The sequence below is a fragment of the Rhinolophus sinicus genome, linkage group LG09 (assembly GCF_036562045.2).
Source record: "Rhinolophus sinicus isolate RSC01 linkage group LG09, ASM3656204v1, whole genome shotgun sequence".
Taxonomy (NCBI): Eukaryota; Metazoa; Chordata; class Mammalia; order Chiroptera; family Rhinolophidae; genus Rhinolophus; species Rhinolophus sinicus.
The window spans coordinates 19,955,260-19,972,532 of record NC_133758.1 but is presented as its reverse complement, the minus strand read 5'-3'; the positions used below and the strand labels follow the sequence as shown (position 1 = coordinate 19,972,532).

The 17,273-nt window shown below is 40.6% G+C and overlaps 1 protein-coding gene across 4 annotated transcripts in view; it reads right to left on the bottom strand.

Moving 5' to 3' along the window:
* The window catches only part of DYM (dymeclin), a 269,770-nt gene that overhangs the window by 35,825 nt on the left and 216,672 nt on the right, over positions 1 to 17,273 (bottom strand). For all 4 annotated transcript variants that reach the window (XM_019721433.2, XM_074340000.1, XM_019721409.2 and 1 more), the window contains one exon: positions 16,124 to 16,237. In XM_019721433.2, the coding sequence (XP_019576992.1) occupies positions 16,124 to 16,237 (114 nt within the window). The remainder of the gene's footprint in view (positions 1 to 16,123; positions 16,238 to 17,273) is intronic.

The window sequence follows — 17,273 nt, the reverse complement described above, 5'->3', positions numbered from 1 at the left end:
TTTCTGTGCTAAGATTTCTATGCATTGAAAACATGTTTCATGCAATGAAAACATTGAGGAAAGTTAAAGCAATGGCTTTAAGATTCTTGTCTGTTAGTTTCAACATCTGGTTCATCTTGGGGTTGAACTCAATTGATTTTCTTTTATGTAGAGAACGTGTTCCATTTTCTTGGTGCCTTGGATGTCGGGAAATTTTGGATTGCATCCTGAATAATATTAAGTTGTGGAGATTCTTGTCTGGGCTTGAACTGCAGACTCTGTATTTTGTGTAGCAGCTCTGGTCTCTCTCTGTTCAGATCTTTTGTCTTTAGCTGGGCTGATGAAAGCCTGGTCTACAGATGTGTGGGTCAAGGTTTAGTCAGAGGTGTGTGTAGACAGAGTTTAGGGATTCCCTTCTCTCTTTCTCTCTTGAGATTCCTCCACTATTTTCAGAGTTCATGGGTTCTCAGCTTCTTTTTTCTGGTTCTCCAAGCCACAACGTTTCCAATGTGCCTCATTTCTGCTGTGTGTGCCATGGACTGCAACTAGCCCCAGGCTAAAAGTCTCAGAGAAAGGAGGTAGTTGCTGTTTCCTGTCCTCCCAGTGAAAGTACACTCCCCACCAGAGCCTTCCAGCATCTGTTCACTCTTTATCTACCGGGTGGCAAATCTGGTCTTAGTTCAGACTGTTGGTCTTTGCCTGAGCTGCTCTGAGTTTGTTTCCCACATATGGTTCAGGGATCACTCAGAGATGTAGAAAGACACAGTTTGGGGATTCCCCCTCTGGCTCTTTCCCTTCTGGGATTCCTCCACTCTCTTCAGCTTTTATGCTTTCCCAGCTTCACTTCTAGGACTCCCCCAAGCCAGAAAAACTAAGAGTTTCCATGTGAGCCCCTCATCACCATGCAGTAAACTACAGGGACTATGCTTAGCTCCAGGCTACAAGGCATGGACATGGAAACTTACTTATATAGCTTCCTAGTTCCCTCCTCTAAATGAGCATGAACTCCCTGCCAGAGTCTGTTTGCTTCTACTCACTCTCCAGTGCCTTAAATACAGTTGAGTCTGGAATTATTTGTCCAAGTTTTATAGTTGTTTCTGCAGGGGATATCATCTGGTAGGCTCTTAGTCCATGATACCTGGAAGCAGGTGTTCTCAAGCTAATTTTCAACCACGTGGTGCTAACTCATTTGATAATATTTAACATAATGGCTATTCTGTGCAAGGTTGTGTATTGTGCTAGATGCTATGGGGGGATATACATAGAAAATACAGCCAGGAACTTAACATTAAATGAGATTAAAATCTATACATACATATTTATATACAAGATAGCACAGGAACTTTTCTTTTTTCAGTAGCTTAAAATTGGAAATAACATGAACGTCTACCAATGGCAGAAAGGAGAAACCGTAGACTTGTAATACTAATCCATCAGTGGAAAGGAACAAACCTCATGTAACAACATGAACATCTCTTATTAACAATGTTGAGCAAAAGAAGAAAGGTGAAAAGGAAAATAAACTGCATGATTTCATTTATAAAAAGTTCCAAAATGGGAGACCATATTGTTTGGGAATACACGCACAGATGGTAAAGCTATGGAGCCTAAGACTGTCACCTCCAAAGGCAGGGCAGTGTGGAATTCTGGGACTTCTGGGCTATTGGCAATATTCCATTTCTTGGTCTGGATGGCGATTACATGGATACTCACTTTGTAACTATTCTCTAACGCGTATATCCATAGTTTATGTAGTCATCTATATATACATCACTTACAATTTAAAAAGTAAAAACAAACGGGGTCTTTATTAGTAGATGGAAACTTGACTGCATTCTAGACATGATGCATGACCGTGAGCAAGCTGTTATCACTATACCCCAGAATGTGGATATTAAACATGTTCTTTCCAATCTCACTATAAGACTAGTGAGCAACAATATAATTTGATACCGAACACTTGACCTGATGCCAAAGAAAAGTTGACTTAAAGTGCTTTAAAAAAAAACTTTCCTGGGGTGGCTGGATGTTTCAATTGGTTAGAACATGAACTCTGACCAACAGGGTTGCGGTTCGATTCCCACATGGGCCAGTGAGCTGTGCCCTCCACAACTAGATTGAAGACAATGAGCTGCCACCAAACTTCCGGAGGGGAGGCCGGATGGCTCAGTTGGTTAGAGTGTGAGTTCTCAGCAAGAATGCTGGTTCAATTCCCGCATGGGATGGTGGGCTGCGCCCCCTGCAACTAAAGATTGAAAACGGCGACTGGACTTGGAGCTGGGCTGCGCCCTCCACAACTAGATTGAAGGACAATGACTTGGAGCTGAGGGGCCCTGGAGAAACACACTGTTCCCCAATAAAGTTAAACAAACAACAAATAAAAAACTAAAAAAAACAAAACCAAAAATACAAAAAACTCATTAAAAAAATACTTTTCTAATTTAAATGTAACAGAGTCATTTCTATTTGAAAGAGCATGTGAAAAATCTTTTTGATGGCAAAGATCCTTTCTGGATACAAATAAGTAGCCTATAATCCACCATTTCTTAAGGTTGGGGTTTTTGTGTATTAGGTTTTCTTAAGAGGGGCATACTGGTAACAATCTGCACAATCTAGCAGCTGGCATTATATTAGTCAGAGATTAAGAAGTCCCCTGAAATATTGGTCCAAATTCATATTTAAGCTGTGCTTGGATTAAAGACCATAGCATTATTTCTAAATTTTCAAAATGAATTGGGCTCCTACCAACTAGTGTGCAGTGTCCAAGGTATTTCCTACTGCCCTCAGCTCCCAGGCAAGAATCCTGTAAAAAACCTGGATGTGCTGAATTGCCAGCAAAACAAAAGCTGTTACATTAGCTAATTAATTATCTCAGACTCAGTGTTAAGCATAAACAGTATTCCCATTCTTCATAGAGAACTATGCTGGGCTTTCAGGGCCTCCAGTCCTCTAAAGCCAACAAATGCAGTACAAAGAAACCTGAACTGATACGGCCAGATCTTACCAGCATCCTCGGTGTGATTATTTATGTGCCAATCACTGCCCCTTCCAACTTGCCCCAGAAATGAAAGCCTTCATAAAGAAAGCAGTTTTGTTCCCTGAAATGACGAATTTTGCTATGTGTAGGAAACCCTATTAGTGTTTAAGACATGGGACTTTGGTTTCTTTAAAATATCTCATATCACCTTAAACATTTTCAGAAACTTTTGGGATGTGTGCTCAATTAAGAACATCCTTTCAAAAACAGGTACCAAACACGATAATTTAGTTTTCTTATTCTTTTACTTAAGAAAAAATTCTATGTAGAAAAGCTGACTTAAGAATATTAATAAAATAAGCAGAACTCACAGAACAAATTATTTTAATTTTTTAGTCATTCTTTTTATCAGAAATAACTCATTCTTTACTTATCACCATTAAAGACAAATAATTCTGGAAGTATCTGGGAGCTATTATTTTTTGGCACATATTTCGTTACAAAATACTTTATAAGGATTGTAGTAAATGACTTGAAAGTAACTATAGAAGCGATGAAACAATCTCAGTAACTTTCACAGGGTCAGCTTAATAGAAGAGTCAAGATTCGCACAGATGAAAAATGGCCACTGGTTCTATTTTTTAACTACCACAGTAGATTCTCTATTTAGGAAATTTTAGTTTGTGAATCACCATTTCTGACTACGCCAAAGAAAATACTTCTATCAAAACTAATAGCAGAGATTTAAAGATAAAAATCACACAGATTAATGTTTTCTTTTCAAGGGAAAAGTATCAACATTTTCCAGACCTGACCTTGCAACGCTCCATTCCCTTGGTTATTGGAAACCATGGTTTGGAGAACTGGGCAAAAATTCTTTTGTAACAACAACAAAAAAATGAGGTTTTTATAACTTTTCAATTAAGTGTTTTAGTTTTCAGGACTATATTCAAGATGTAATGATAAAGACTAAATTTTTATACTCTAGGATCACAAAGTAAAAACTAGGCTTAATTTACTTCTCATCCACTGCAAGGAAGAAAAAATAATCCTATAAGGTGCTTACAAATCTACCATATGTTTAAACAAAAATAATGTAAGACATTATAACAAATACCATAGGTTAGACAGTTTATTAAGAATGGCTATGCTAAAGATAAATACCACATGAAGCCACTGCATGTGCGGTGCAATTTCATTGTCACGTATGAGAAAAGCCTAGGAGTATTTGAGCCCTCCATAAACTAGCAATGGATGTAACTGTTCAAACATTTCAAAGATTACTTTCCAACACTGCATACAGATACTGTCAAAACCAAGAACTATTAGGTCTATTATGAATGCTTTAGGTTAAACAAGTTGATCTAATAAGCAAATAGGTTTGTGAATTTGCAGGAGACAAAAATTTAAGATTTGAAAGAAGGAATAGCTGAAATGTATGAAAGGTAAGATGGACTGAAATAATCTCGGACAAGTCATTTAAATTCTCTTTAGCCTGTTTCCTCACTTATGAAAAGTAAATTATATTAATAACTCATCAGTTATTGGGAAGACTAAATGAGAACACCTGTATGAAAATACCTGGCACGGAGCAAGTGTTCAATAAATGTAACTGGATGATAATGAGTTAAAAGAGGGATACTTAAGTCAGACTGAAGAGCAGATGTAACATTCTAAAAGACCAGAGACTATTTGTCTAATGTATAAAATAATTGTGATATATTTGGGTTACATTGAAAAGAATTCTATTTTAAAGAAATCTTCTAATTTTAAGGTTCATGAAGTGAAAAGTTGTCTGTCTTTTGCAGAAAAGCTAAAACCACTTCAATTCTATCATCTCCTTAGTTTTCTTTTTAAATAATTTTTTATTTTTTCAATTACAGTTGACATACAATACTACTCTGCCATCTTGACTGGAAGCCCATCTCTTTAGTTTTTACAAGGGCAGGGAACTGGGAGAAAACTGGACCACGCAACAGTGGTTCCTCAATTCGGTACATCATCAGGGCCACTCAGAGAACTGTTTGAAAAGACAAATTCCCAAGTTCAACCCCAAACCACTGACTCAGAATCTGAGGTGGGATCCAGAAACCTGCAATAGAAAGCAGTGCTCCAGATGACTGCATTCATTTTCTTGGAATGCTCACCTTGATGAAAGGAAAATCAGCGTGACCCGATTTGTTCTTACATAAGGTCAATACAGAAGGGAGTTTAATAACCACATTATGGTATTACATTATGAGTAAGACTTGATCTTGGTCTTTACTGGACACGAAACTCAAGGAGGGTGAGAAGAGGAGGGAGAGCCACTCTCAGACGTGTACAGAGACCATTTTATGTTCAAAAGAAATGGCAGGAATGTTGTTAGTCTCCCCTTTTTTAGGATAGAAGCCCAGCACAGAGCAGTCCCTTTCATGCTTAGTGTTTCCAGGTCGCTACGTAAAAGGAAAAAGGGACTAAGGTAACAATATTCTAAAAAGGAGAGAGAGAAAACATTAGGAAAAAAATATAAGTCTAAAATGATAAAAAATACAGGGAAAAAGTAAAAAAATACGAAAAAAAAAGGCCATTTGTACAATTATGGTAGTTACAAGTTAGCAGCAGATAATCTGAAGAGGCTAAACTGTTGGGAGTTTAACAACAACATTAAACCCTTAGACCAGGCCAGGCCTGAGAGCGCCTCAACTTTCCCAATAAGAACGTGACAGGCGCAGGCTCCTATCAGTATTTGTCTGGATCTAGGTGCACGCTCTACACATACTGAGGGAAGCAGAGAGAAATCAATCAGAAAACAAGCACACAGTGGCTCATCACTGGACCTTCATAAAAGCCCAGTAGTTCCACCGCATTCTTCACCTTCTGAGAAAGATTCAGAAATAGCATCACAATGAGATCATCTGAGGAACTTTATTTTAAATACCACAAATCAGAATATTTAACTCTGCTTGAATTACAATGAAATCACTGTAGGTGACAGCCAAGAAGAAAGCTCCTGAAAAACTATTAAAAATTTAGTGAGACCAATTTACATATTAATGAACTTACTGATAAGAAGTACTAAAGTTGAGGTCTTCAGATCGGGGTTCTGTAGCTCTAAGAATGCAGAGTATGGAATAATATTGTAGGCTAATAAATGTTAACTATTCCAACAAAGTAACCAGGACTTCCATCCTTAACTTAGCTCCTCTGTAGCATTTTGGCATAAAAGTTGACCTTGCAAGAGTCTGTAGAGAACTGCTCTCCAAAGAAGAAGGTTTACTTGAAGCAGCATCGGGACCATCATTCAGGGCTCCAAAGACCATCCTTCTCTGCCGGCCTCCCTTCCATTCAGCAAATACGGTATTCACGTGCCTAGTACATGCCAGATAGACTTTCAGATACACCAGTGACCAAAATGTGAAGATCCCGGCCCTCCGGGAGCTTACATTATCTGGGGGAATAACAATAATTACACACTATGCCAGGTGATAAATGCCGTGGGGTAAAAAATACAGTTGAATGAGGGGGACCGGGAACGCTGAAATTTAAAGCAGGAGGTCGCTGAGAGAGAGGCTTCTTCATCTGCTCCTGTGAGTGAATACTTGAAGGCTGTGCAGGAGGGAGGTGTGACGGGACTGGGGGAGCCCTGGACAAAAGGAGAAGCCCGTGCAGAGGCCCTAAGGGTGGGAGAGTGCTATGTCTGGGGGAATTAGCTATTGATGTGCTTCTTAAACTTGGGCCGACATCAGAAATCATCCAGGTGCTGGGGGGTGTTAAAGCACAGACCCAGGTCCCCGTCCCAGAGTTTCTAATTCAGGAGGTCTGGGCCGGGGCCTGAGAATTTGCATTTCTAACAAGTTCCTATGGGATGCTGATGCTGTTCGTACAAGGTCCACAGTTTAAAATCAATGATCTACTTCGTAATTTTAAAAAACTGAGTTACTAAATTAAACAGTGGACCACTACATCAATTTAATAGGTCTGACGGGCAACTGAAAAAGAAAAGAAATAGACTAGGAAATACCAGAGTCTATCACATTTACTAAGGGTACATGAAACTTTTATGTTTTATGAAATTTTTACTTCAGTTATATATAAATGTGTGTAAAATGTATGTTTTTTACTGTGGGTGGTGATCAAAAAAGTTTGAAAAGCACTAGTCTAATGACTTTAGTGTATTATTACAGAACCAAAACCACATTAATTTGGTGGCGGGAATTACAAGAGTTCTATTGTTTCAGTTGGACACGAAGCTGAACTTGTCTTGGGTCACCTTTCCCACTCACAAATTTCCTCTGCCTGGACTTCTCCTTTCATCCCCGACGAGGGAGACCTTATCACCCCTTCAAGATAGGGAAGACCGAGCTCAGGTTTCTCCTTAAAATCTCCCTCATGATGCCTCCTTCCTTCCTCTGACCTCCTCCAAAACTTAACTTCTACGCTGCTGACATGCAGTATAAACTGCCCTGCTTGTTAGCCATCTCTGCAAGTGTGCACCTTTTCTCTCCTGAAAGGTGATTCATCTTTTGAGGGCAGAGTTCGAGTCTTAGACACCTGTGCTTCCCCAACGATGCCCTAGCAATGTGGGGTTCAAAGTGGACTAGCTGTGGACGGAATAGAGTCAGACCACTTTTCAAAATTAGAATGTATTATTTGGATGTTATATGTAAGATATATATATATATACATATAATATACGATGATGGTGATGATGGTGATGGAAATTAAGTAAAGGAACAGGTGAATGAGTAAATTCTGAGATGCAAATTTGGGGACAGAGGTATATACATGGGTGGTAGAAACAGGGCAAAAGACAAGGAAACCAGTTGGCTAGGAGAGCTTATTGGTGAGAGAGAGCACAGCCCCAATCCTCCCATTCTCCACCCGAGCCTGGACTCAGGGGTCCTTGGTACAGATGTCGTGGAGAAGGACAGTTGAAAGAACAAAGGAGAAATCAACATTGTGCTGTGCTGAGAGGAAGGAGAGACATAAGGAATCAAGAGGCTGAGTGGAGAAGTTAATTCACACAATGAATATGAACTGAGTAAGTTTGGTTCCAGGAGCTGAGCAAGGTGCTGTGGGACGCTTTTTTGCTACAATGGAGACATGCAAGGCAGCATGGGGATGTGGAGAAAGAACCAGTCAAGTCTGCCCACGTGAATGAGGGTGGGCTGCGTAGAAAGGGGAAAGCCTGTGATGTGCCTTGAAGCACAAGCAGTTCATCTGACCGACAAGACACGAAGCTGTGAGAAGCTGGAAGGGAGGGAGGAAGATGGCAGGAGCAGCATGTAGTAAGGCACAGGCGTCTAAGAATATAGTCCAGCAGTTTGGAGCCCAGGCTCCGTAGGGAGGAAAAAGAACCAAAGATAAGTTAGGAGCCAGGCTAGGAAGCGCCTTGTGTGTGGGATCAGAGAAGGTGTACAGCAAAGATACCGCCGGCTGGTGGGCTAAGGATGCTATGGGAGAAAAAAGAATGTGGAAGTAGGGACCCCGGTGAGGAAGCTGTGGTTATAGATGTGGAGGCGCAAAATGGGACAGTGGTTATGTGCAGGGAAAGGACAGATTTGGGAAATCATTAGAACTCATAGAACTTAGGGTCTAACTTTGGTATTTTTGAATTAGAGAGAGGATGCTGGTTAGACATGTTTCCACGGGTAGAAATACAAGAGGAGGGCAGATGTGTAAGGACCGTGGACATACTGAGTGCCAGTTCCCAGGGGCACTTTGCAGTGGGGCCATTCCACAGCAGGTGGGCACAGCACAGTGGCACTCAGGCATCTGCTCTGGAGACAGAGAACTGATAGAGAAATGAAAGATATTTGGGGCGGGGACAGGGAGAGGCTCCCAGGAGGAGAAAGGGGGAATTTTTTTTAAAGCAAGTCAATATTAAGAAGCTATGAAAAAAATTCTTGAGATTTCAGTTAACTTTCTTTCTATTTTTCTCTTTATAACTAACAACAGTGAAAGTATTCTAAAATGTGGATATAAAATAAAGGCTTTAAAAATCATTTAGGGTTAAACTCATTATCCCCTTTTAATTCCTACGATTTATCAAGTGTCTTAAGTGAATGAAATGAAAAGTTCGGTTAATGTCAGTAACTTATATTATTCCATAGTTTCCAATTTACACTAAAAGAGAAGTTATCTTCTGGTTAATTCTCCTCCGGAAAGCATGACCTAATTTTTAAACACTAGATATCGCAAAATTCTTAACCCTTATATTATAATTCACTAAACCGAAGAAAAGAGAGAACCTGGCAACTTTACATACTCAAGCGTGAGGTGGCGTGGTAGTGGTGTGAGACCCAGACCCGATGAATTCTGACCCAAGTTGCTCGCTAGTAAGCGAATGGGAGCTAGGAGCTTGCCCTGTGGATGCAGACAGGAGAACTTTGAGCTGTGTCTTCTAACTCGGCTCCTGGAGGATACACTAACTTTATTTATTTCCTTCCAAACCCAAAAGGAGAAATAAGCAACTTAGGATTTCATGGCCTGTTCGTTAAGTCTCTGTTTATGCAGGACGGTCTGAAAAAACTAATTACCTGGTATTGCCTTTCCCAGACTTTACAGAATACCAGTAAGAGGAGGATGTTTAGAATGACATTAATACTATTTACTCTGAACAGCCAAGTTGTTTAACTATATAGACAGATTTATCCAAAGAGCATATATTCCCACACAGGATATTACACAAATATTTTAGAAGGCTATGTCAAATAACATTTGATTGAAAAATATTTTATTTGGTTGAAAGTCAATTACTAATGCTATGGGCTTCTAGATCTTAATGTTTACTTGCCCAAAATTGGAAGAATAAGTCTACAAATTTGGCTTTAGTTCTATAAGGCAAGGGAAACTTCAAAAACTTTTGGCTTATCTTCTTCAGTTGACATTAGCTGGTTAATTTCTCATGAGTAAGGGACATTGTGCCCCTCTTAACAACCCAAAAGGTGCCTGGAAAAACCTCTGAATTTTCTCAATGTGTAATTTATACTTTAAGGAAGAACAAATCAGTAAGTGTACACGATTCCACACTTTCGGAAAGAGCTGACTAAAACAGTATTTCCAATTTGAAACCGGCGCTTTTACACCAACCTCGCGTACGAAGCTATTATTATGTACCCGACAATTATTTTATCAGTATATATTAGTGAACCACCCAAAAGACTATAACGTGCTGTCATGTGGTATAGTACAAATATTATTCCACACACAGCTTGAATTTTCAATCAACTTTGAATACCGCAGAATTCTGTGAATTAAACTCTAGAGGTTTTAAGTGATTCGTTTTATTATAAACACTCAATCCAAAAAGATGATTAAAATAATTGAGATAAGCCTTGAATATAAAGATAAACAGCCTTTTTTTTCCTAGTAACATCAGTGGTAATAACGTGCTATCATTTAAACCAACTGAGGATGACTCATCATCTGGGAATAAATATAATTTTAGTTTCTTTTCTAGTTCTGAGGGTGGCTTTTTTTTTTTAAACTGAATCATCCATCCTCTATCATCTGTCCCTCTTGCAACCATAGAGTGACATGGTAAGCAGGAGTCAGGAGTACAGTTCCTTGTTATGTTTCGGAACAAAATTAACCGGCCCTCTTAAGGGATTCATCCATGACCTTGGCCTCAATAGGATCTTGCTCTAAATAAGAGTTAACTGGTCTGGGAGCTCCCACAGATCAATTAATCTCTCTCTTTATTCAGCCATAATCCTGAAAAAAAAAACAGTTATATTTTCATTTATATGCTACTATCTCAAATACAGAGGACACTTTCTTCCTGAACACAGTATAATAAATGAACAACACATTAACATTCAAACATATAGCCTGTACACTGTCCTTCATTTTGCTTTAGGGTAAGTATTATAGTGAACCTACAAAATTAACTTTCAGTACCTGCTATGGCGCATGGATGGGCCCTTGTGCCAAAAGTGTTCACCAAAGGATTAGAAAATAAAGTCTGGGATTGAACTAAGCAGAAAAAAATGAACTAAAGATACAATTAATGAGAGATAAGCCAAAAGAAAGGAGCTAAGGTTTATTACAGGGGAGGGACAGACATTAAAAAAAAAGGATCTGGATATGACAGCAGAGGGAGAAAGCATTAGCTGTCCATGGTAATTCCCTGAATTAAATTCCTTTGTTTGAAACCAGGGGTTTAGTTTCCCCGACAGGTTTGGCAGCGAAAACAGAAGGATTTCATATGGAAAAGGATTTCATATGGGGGGCTGGCCTGGTGGCTCAGGTGGTTGGAACGCCGTGCTCCTAACGCCGAGGTTGCTGGTTTGATTCCCACATGGGCCAGTTAGCTCTGCCCTCTACAGCTAAGATTGTGAGCAATGGCTCTCCCTGGAGCTGGGCTGCTGCTGTGCACAACTAGACTGAGAAACAATGGCTTGAACTGGGGTGGGGTGGGGAGGGGGGGTTGGGCGGGGAAGGCGGAAGAAGTGGGGGAAAAAGGATTTCATATGGAAAATAAAGCCTTATGCAACTATAGGAAAGGGTAAGGTTGGCATGTCAGGGAAGGTGCAACAGAGCAGTCTCAGCTCTGGAGTGGATGGTTCTCAACAGCTCACTGCAAGTAGCTGCAAACCTCAGTGTCTCTGGGAAGCCCTCCATGACCTCTGCCATCATCTGCAGCACCAAGCTAGGTGGAGGGCAGGCTCTTCCTCTGGAGAAAAATGGCTTCTTCTCTTCAACCTTCCAAAACTCATGCAAGTGCCTTTCTTTGGCAGGCTTTAACTCAGAATTACACGAGGAGGATTCTGGGAAATGCATTTGGGCTTCTCTGTGATGTAGAAGAGACTAGAAGGGAGTGAAAGTGGTGGAGAGTTGAGAACAGGTATTGCAGGAAAAAGGCAGTTCTCGGATTTGTTTGCACAGGACAATCAATGATTGGTCAAGACTATTTTTTGTTTTTTAGTTTTCCACCCCTCCTGAACCATATTTTTTTCTTGTTATGAGCCATATCCCACTTTCAGCAATTTGTCTCTTCTGGCATACAGAGCTGACTATGGCCATCTGCTATTATGAACTGAAAGGTGAGCTCTCTGTCATAGATGAACTTTTTCATTAAGAAAACACAGATTAATGTTTTCCTTATTGTTTCTTACATCTTCTGAGAAGAAAAACTGTTATCAAAAGTTTATGAAGTTTTCTACTTCGTGGAGCACAATAATTTTATATATGCGTAGATAGCATTAGACTCTTAGGAATGGGAAGGTTCTTAAAAAGTCACATAGTTGGATTTCCCAAGCAGCGTTTGAGTCTTTACAATTGGAATGGCAAACAATCTCACACGTGTTCCTTACTTTTTGCTCTTGTTGCCAATGGCAGGCACTGTTGATTGCAGCACTATTCCTGCTGCACCTGAACTCGGCCTTGGAGTCCTTCCCCATTCACTGCTCTAGCGAGCTAGTGCCGCTAGATAAGAGCTGCATCCAAGATGGAACGTATCTGCATCCCTGCCAAGTGACCATTAGCCTGTTCCCTTAACAGCTCTATCCGGTGAGAATGAATGCATCACTTCCCAAAAGTTGCCTATTCCATTTCTAAATAATTCCTCCTGTTATTAGAAAGTTCTTCCTTACATGGGACTGAAATGCAGGTCCCTGTAATGTAGCTTCTCCCCATTGGTCCTGTTCCTCAGACCACAAAGAACATGTCCAAATATGCTGTCATAAACAATTCGTCCAGTACTTGAAGACCAGTCTCTGCTGCTCGGATCTTGTCTTCTTAAGGTTAATAACAAGAGTGTGCGTTCCTCTAATCACTCCTTGTGTTCTTTCTCGATTTTGCTGATTCTCTGAAAGTTTTCCAGATTGTCTTACGGTGTGGCATCTGGAAGTTTATTCTGAATTGTTTAGTATAGACAGCCTCCCTACAGTAGTACGTAACACACTGACCCACAAGCACTGTTGAGCCACAGCATTCAGTGCAGTGAGCCAGGCTTCCAACCATGAGACTCCGACAACCAACCTCTGAAAGTTGTCCCTGAGACCACACAGACCAAGTCTAAGTCTACTTCCATAAACAACTCTTCTAATGCTTGCAGACCGGTCCTCTCACCAGTCCATCAGAAGGCATGTTCTGGCCACCATGCCCCCGAGCTTTTGTAATCAATGTAGACCTCTGCGGCCTCCGAAGAGGCCTAGAAGCTCTCCTCTGCTCACCAGACAATTTCTTGGATAAATTCTATGGGTACTCCCACCTCACCACCATGGTCCAAGGAAAGCAATACTCTTCTAATCGGTCTCTGCTTTCATTGCCTCCCCCCGTCAGCCTACTCTCCACACAGCAGCCAGAATGGTCCTATGAAAACAGACCACATCATGACATGCCTCAACATCTCACTGCACCCTTCGCCCCCAATCATCCTTGTTCACCCCCTACTCCTCTCCCCGTTGTTCCCAAGGCTCTAGCTACTTTGGTCTCCTTGTTATTTCTTTAACATGCCCGGCATCCTCCTGGCTTTGGATCTTTTCAGTCGCTGTTCTTAGTGCTGGGAACTCTCCTCTGAATCACTATGCTTAACTCCTTTTCATCTTTGCTAAATGTTGCACAGACCATTCTTTGTAATTCTACAACTTTCTCCCACCACCCCCTCACCGCTACTCCCAAACCCCTCAACCTACTCTTTTATTTTCCAGAGCACTTCCTGCCTTTTAGTACTAGATCACTGTTATTTCTATTACGCTCATTGTTCAGTGTCAGGCTCCTCCTGTGAGATTGGCAGCCCTGTGAGGGCAGGGAGCCCTGTGAGATTGGCAGCCCTGTGAGGGCAGGGAGCTTTGACCACTGATGTGCCCAAGCACCTGGAACAATGGCTGTCACAGAGCGAACAGTTGATAAAGATTTACTGTTGATGGAACCCTGTGGCAAGCTTAAACTTAACATGTCATATGTCCTCATCGCTGGCCCTTGCTCAAACATAAGCCCCTCCACCAGCCATCTTCTCCATCCCATACTTTTGTCCCCATACGGCTTCATGCTTTCTCTCCCCTGGTCCAACACCCTGTTCTTCCCTCACTGCCATATCCCACAATGACTTTTTGAACCCTTATTTCAGAGCTATTAAGTATCCCTACATTCTCTGTCCCTGCACTGAATCTTCACTCCTTACTTCTTTCATTGAGATCTGGCTCTCCCCTCAGGCCTCCAATTCCCCAGAAGCCTTTGGAAATAGAGGTTGCTTTATTCTTTGTTTCTTGGCTGTTATTCCTCTCATCCTCTACCCTTAAGCAAAAGCTCTGCTCATAGGAAGGTGGTACCAGTTGCTTCTTGTCTGTGTAGCTGCCGTACTGACTTCTAGGCCACTCTCCCATTTACTGCAGCATTTGGCTCAGTCTTTCTCTGCACCTCATGGCTTCTCAACCTGAGTGACTATGATATCTGTGTGAAGGACCCATCCTTGGCTTCCAGTTGGTCACCTGGCTTAATCACACCGACATGCACTCACAGCCACATCACTTCAGTGTCCCACTCACGGCCCAATCCAGACCATGTTATCACCGAGGTCTGCCCCACTTCTGACTTCTCCAGACTAAACATACCGCTCTCTCACCACAATCTCCATTCCTTCCACTATGCCGGTTTTCTGATCTCATTAAAATCCCCCTTCCCCTGATTCCTCTGCACGATCCTTTCTTTTTTTACAGCCAAGCTGCTGATAGTTCTACTTCTTTCTTGGCTTAGCTTAGACGCCAAGATCCATTACTTCTGGTGAGCAGCCACTTGAATCTTTATGGATTTTTGTACTGGTTCACCTGGTATAGGTTCAAGTAAATTTGAAACAGTGCAAAATAGAGACCACCCCAAAACATGCTTAATGTAAGGATGGAAATAATATCAATTCCTTACTTTTTTTTTTGGCATTAACTTATATATTTGCTCATTGTCAGGAATAAAGTCAAAGCTGGAGTGTCCAGTGAACTGTAATCAGTTTCGATGCTACTGCCACGTGGTGGTGCCATTTTAGCCAACAGACAGAAGCTCTGCGTGAGTCTCCTGCTGTTTACGTATGGTGGAACTTCTCTAAGTGGTTATGACTAATGTGCTGTTGTTTTATAAATTCTGTTATTATAACTGAAAATATTTTCATGTCCTACAACAATATCTCTCAAACGTTCATTACGCTGTGGTTGTAGTGATAGTGCTGAAAAACACAGCCCCTCCCCCCAAACAGTAACTTTGGAACAGAAGTTAATTGTGATAAAACATTACGAAGAAGGCCAAACATCCACTATGACGCTCTGTGCTGTTAGTTTAGGACCAAGCACTTTAAAACATTTAGAAGGTAATGTAGGAAAAAATTAAAATGGAGTATTAAAGTAAAAATATGCGACGATGTTGTATAGTCATGCATCCCCCCAAACCATGACCTTTACATTTTTTCCTATGGGACAATTAGTCTTGAAGTATGACTTTTACATCATAAGATCACGTTAGGAACACATCTAAAACACAAATGTAACTGCCTTCTTAAAATACAATATTTCCCATACCTCTTTCACAAAACGCTTCTCTTTCCATAGATATACCCAAGCATCCAGTAAACAGTGCGGTGATGACGAGCATGCCTTTGGAGCCAGACTGCCTGGGTAGTAATCTCCCAGTTCTATCACTGTCTGGCTTTGGGTAAGTTACTTACCGTCTCTGCATCAGTTTCCTCATCTGAAAAGTTAGGATGATAACACTACTTACCTTAAAGCGCTGCTGTGAGGAGCAAATGAGTTAGTATGTGAAAGAACCCCACACAGCATTGCGTAAACACTACATAAGTGTAGGCCACGGTTGTAGTTGTCATCAGCACCACCTCCACCTTCCCATCAACCCTTGATGACACTTACGAAGATGAACTGACTTCACTGGGTTAACAAAATGAGGTGCCTCTTTACATAAATCACTCCTAGTATAGGTAGTAACCTAGTATAGGTTACTCACAGGATATGCAGGGATATGAAGATATTAGTTCTTTTTTCTGCTGTTTACTTTTGAGAACACTGTGAGAATCCCTCTTCATCACAGTTCTGTGTATCACAATACAGTAGAACAGGGAATATTTAAAGAGCCTTTTCTAGCACAAGTACTAGGTAAGTAGTACGATTCTGAATTGAGCCTGCTCAGACACTAATATTTATACCAACTGATCCAACAGTATGTTTCGTTTTCCAGTCTTACCTTCAGCCTGTCTTTGGGCAGTGCAACAACTCCCTGCTTGATGATTTCCAGGACCCGTTCCACTGACAGCTCAGCTCCAGCTTGTAGCAACCGCGAGTTAAAGAAGTTGATCACCTGGAATATAAAGCGTCATTTTTTAAACAAGTAGATGTATGAGATGTATTTTCAGTAGATGCCTTTCTCACATGGTAGTCAAACTATCATAATTCCACTTCTTAGACTGAGTGACCTGGCTTTTAATTCTCTCCTACAATGTAGCCCTCTCTACAAAGGGTTTGAAGGCTGAATCAGAGCCACCCCCTGAATAGTCTAGGCTGCTGATTATCCATTCTGTGAACTAAATAGTCTCCTGAATTCTGCTCTCTCTTGTGCTGCCTCAATGGGCATGTATATTTCACTTAGAGAACAGTACCCATCAGAAGGTGGGAAGAGAAAGCTAAAGCTTAATACTAACTCTTAAAAAAAAAAAAAAAGCTTAATAAGAATTTGAAGCTAATGGCTAAAATGATGCTTTGGACATTATTTATTAATTTAATTTTTCCACAACACTCTTATCCTTGGTCACCAGGAACAATCAACAGCAAGCGATAATTACTTTGTCCAATGTCACTGCACAGCCTGACCTATGCAGCAAGGTGCTAACACGGTAGTATTCTGGAAATAATATTGTCCCTTAATATTTGTCACAAAACACTAAAAGAATGTCATCACATTTTAGCAAATCATTTTAAAATCACAGTGTTGATAAATCAAGACAACTGTAGGTCCCTTTTTATTCAAGAGAATAACAAGTGTTTATAATCAAACATGCAAAAATATAAAATCTTACTTATGCTTTAAAAAAAAAGTGGAATATTTTCATTTACATATTTTTATATTAAGTTACTCACAATTGTTTGCAAACATTTTTATAATTATTCATTCAAGATTATTCTCCTCAATATCAGTTGTCCAAGAGTACTATAATTTCTTTCCTAACCATTGTAGTGGAAAGTGCACAGTATGACATAAATGCCACTAAAATCCATTTATTCTGGAAAGTAAAGACCCAGGTGGAGCCAGGGCCCTAACGAGCTTGTGGCAATGAGTGAAAACAAAGGCAGCCAGTGACTGGTTACACGGCGGTTGAGTCCGGATAAATAATTTCTTT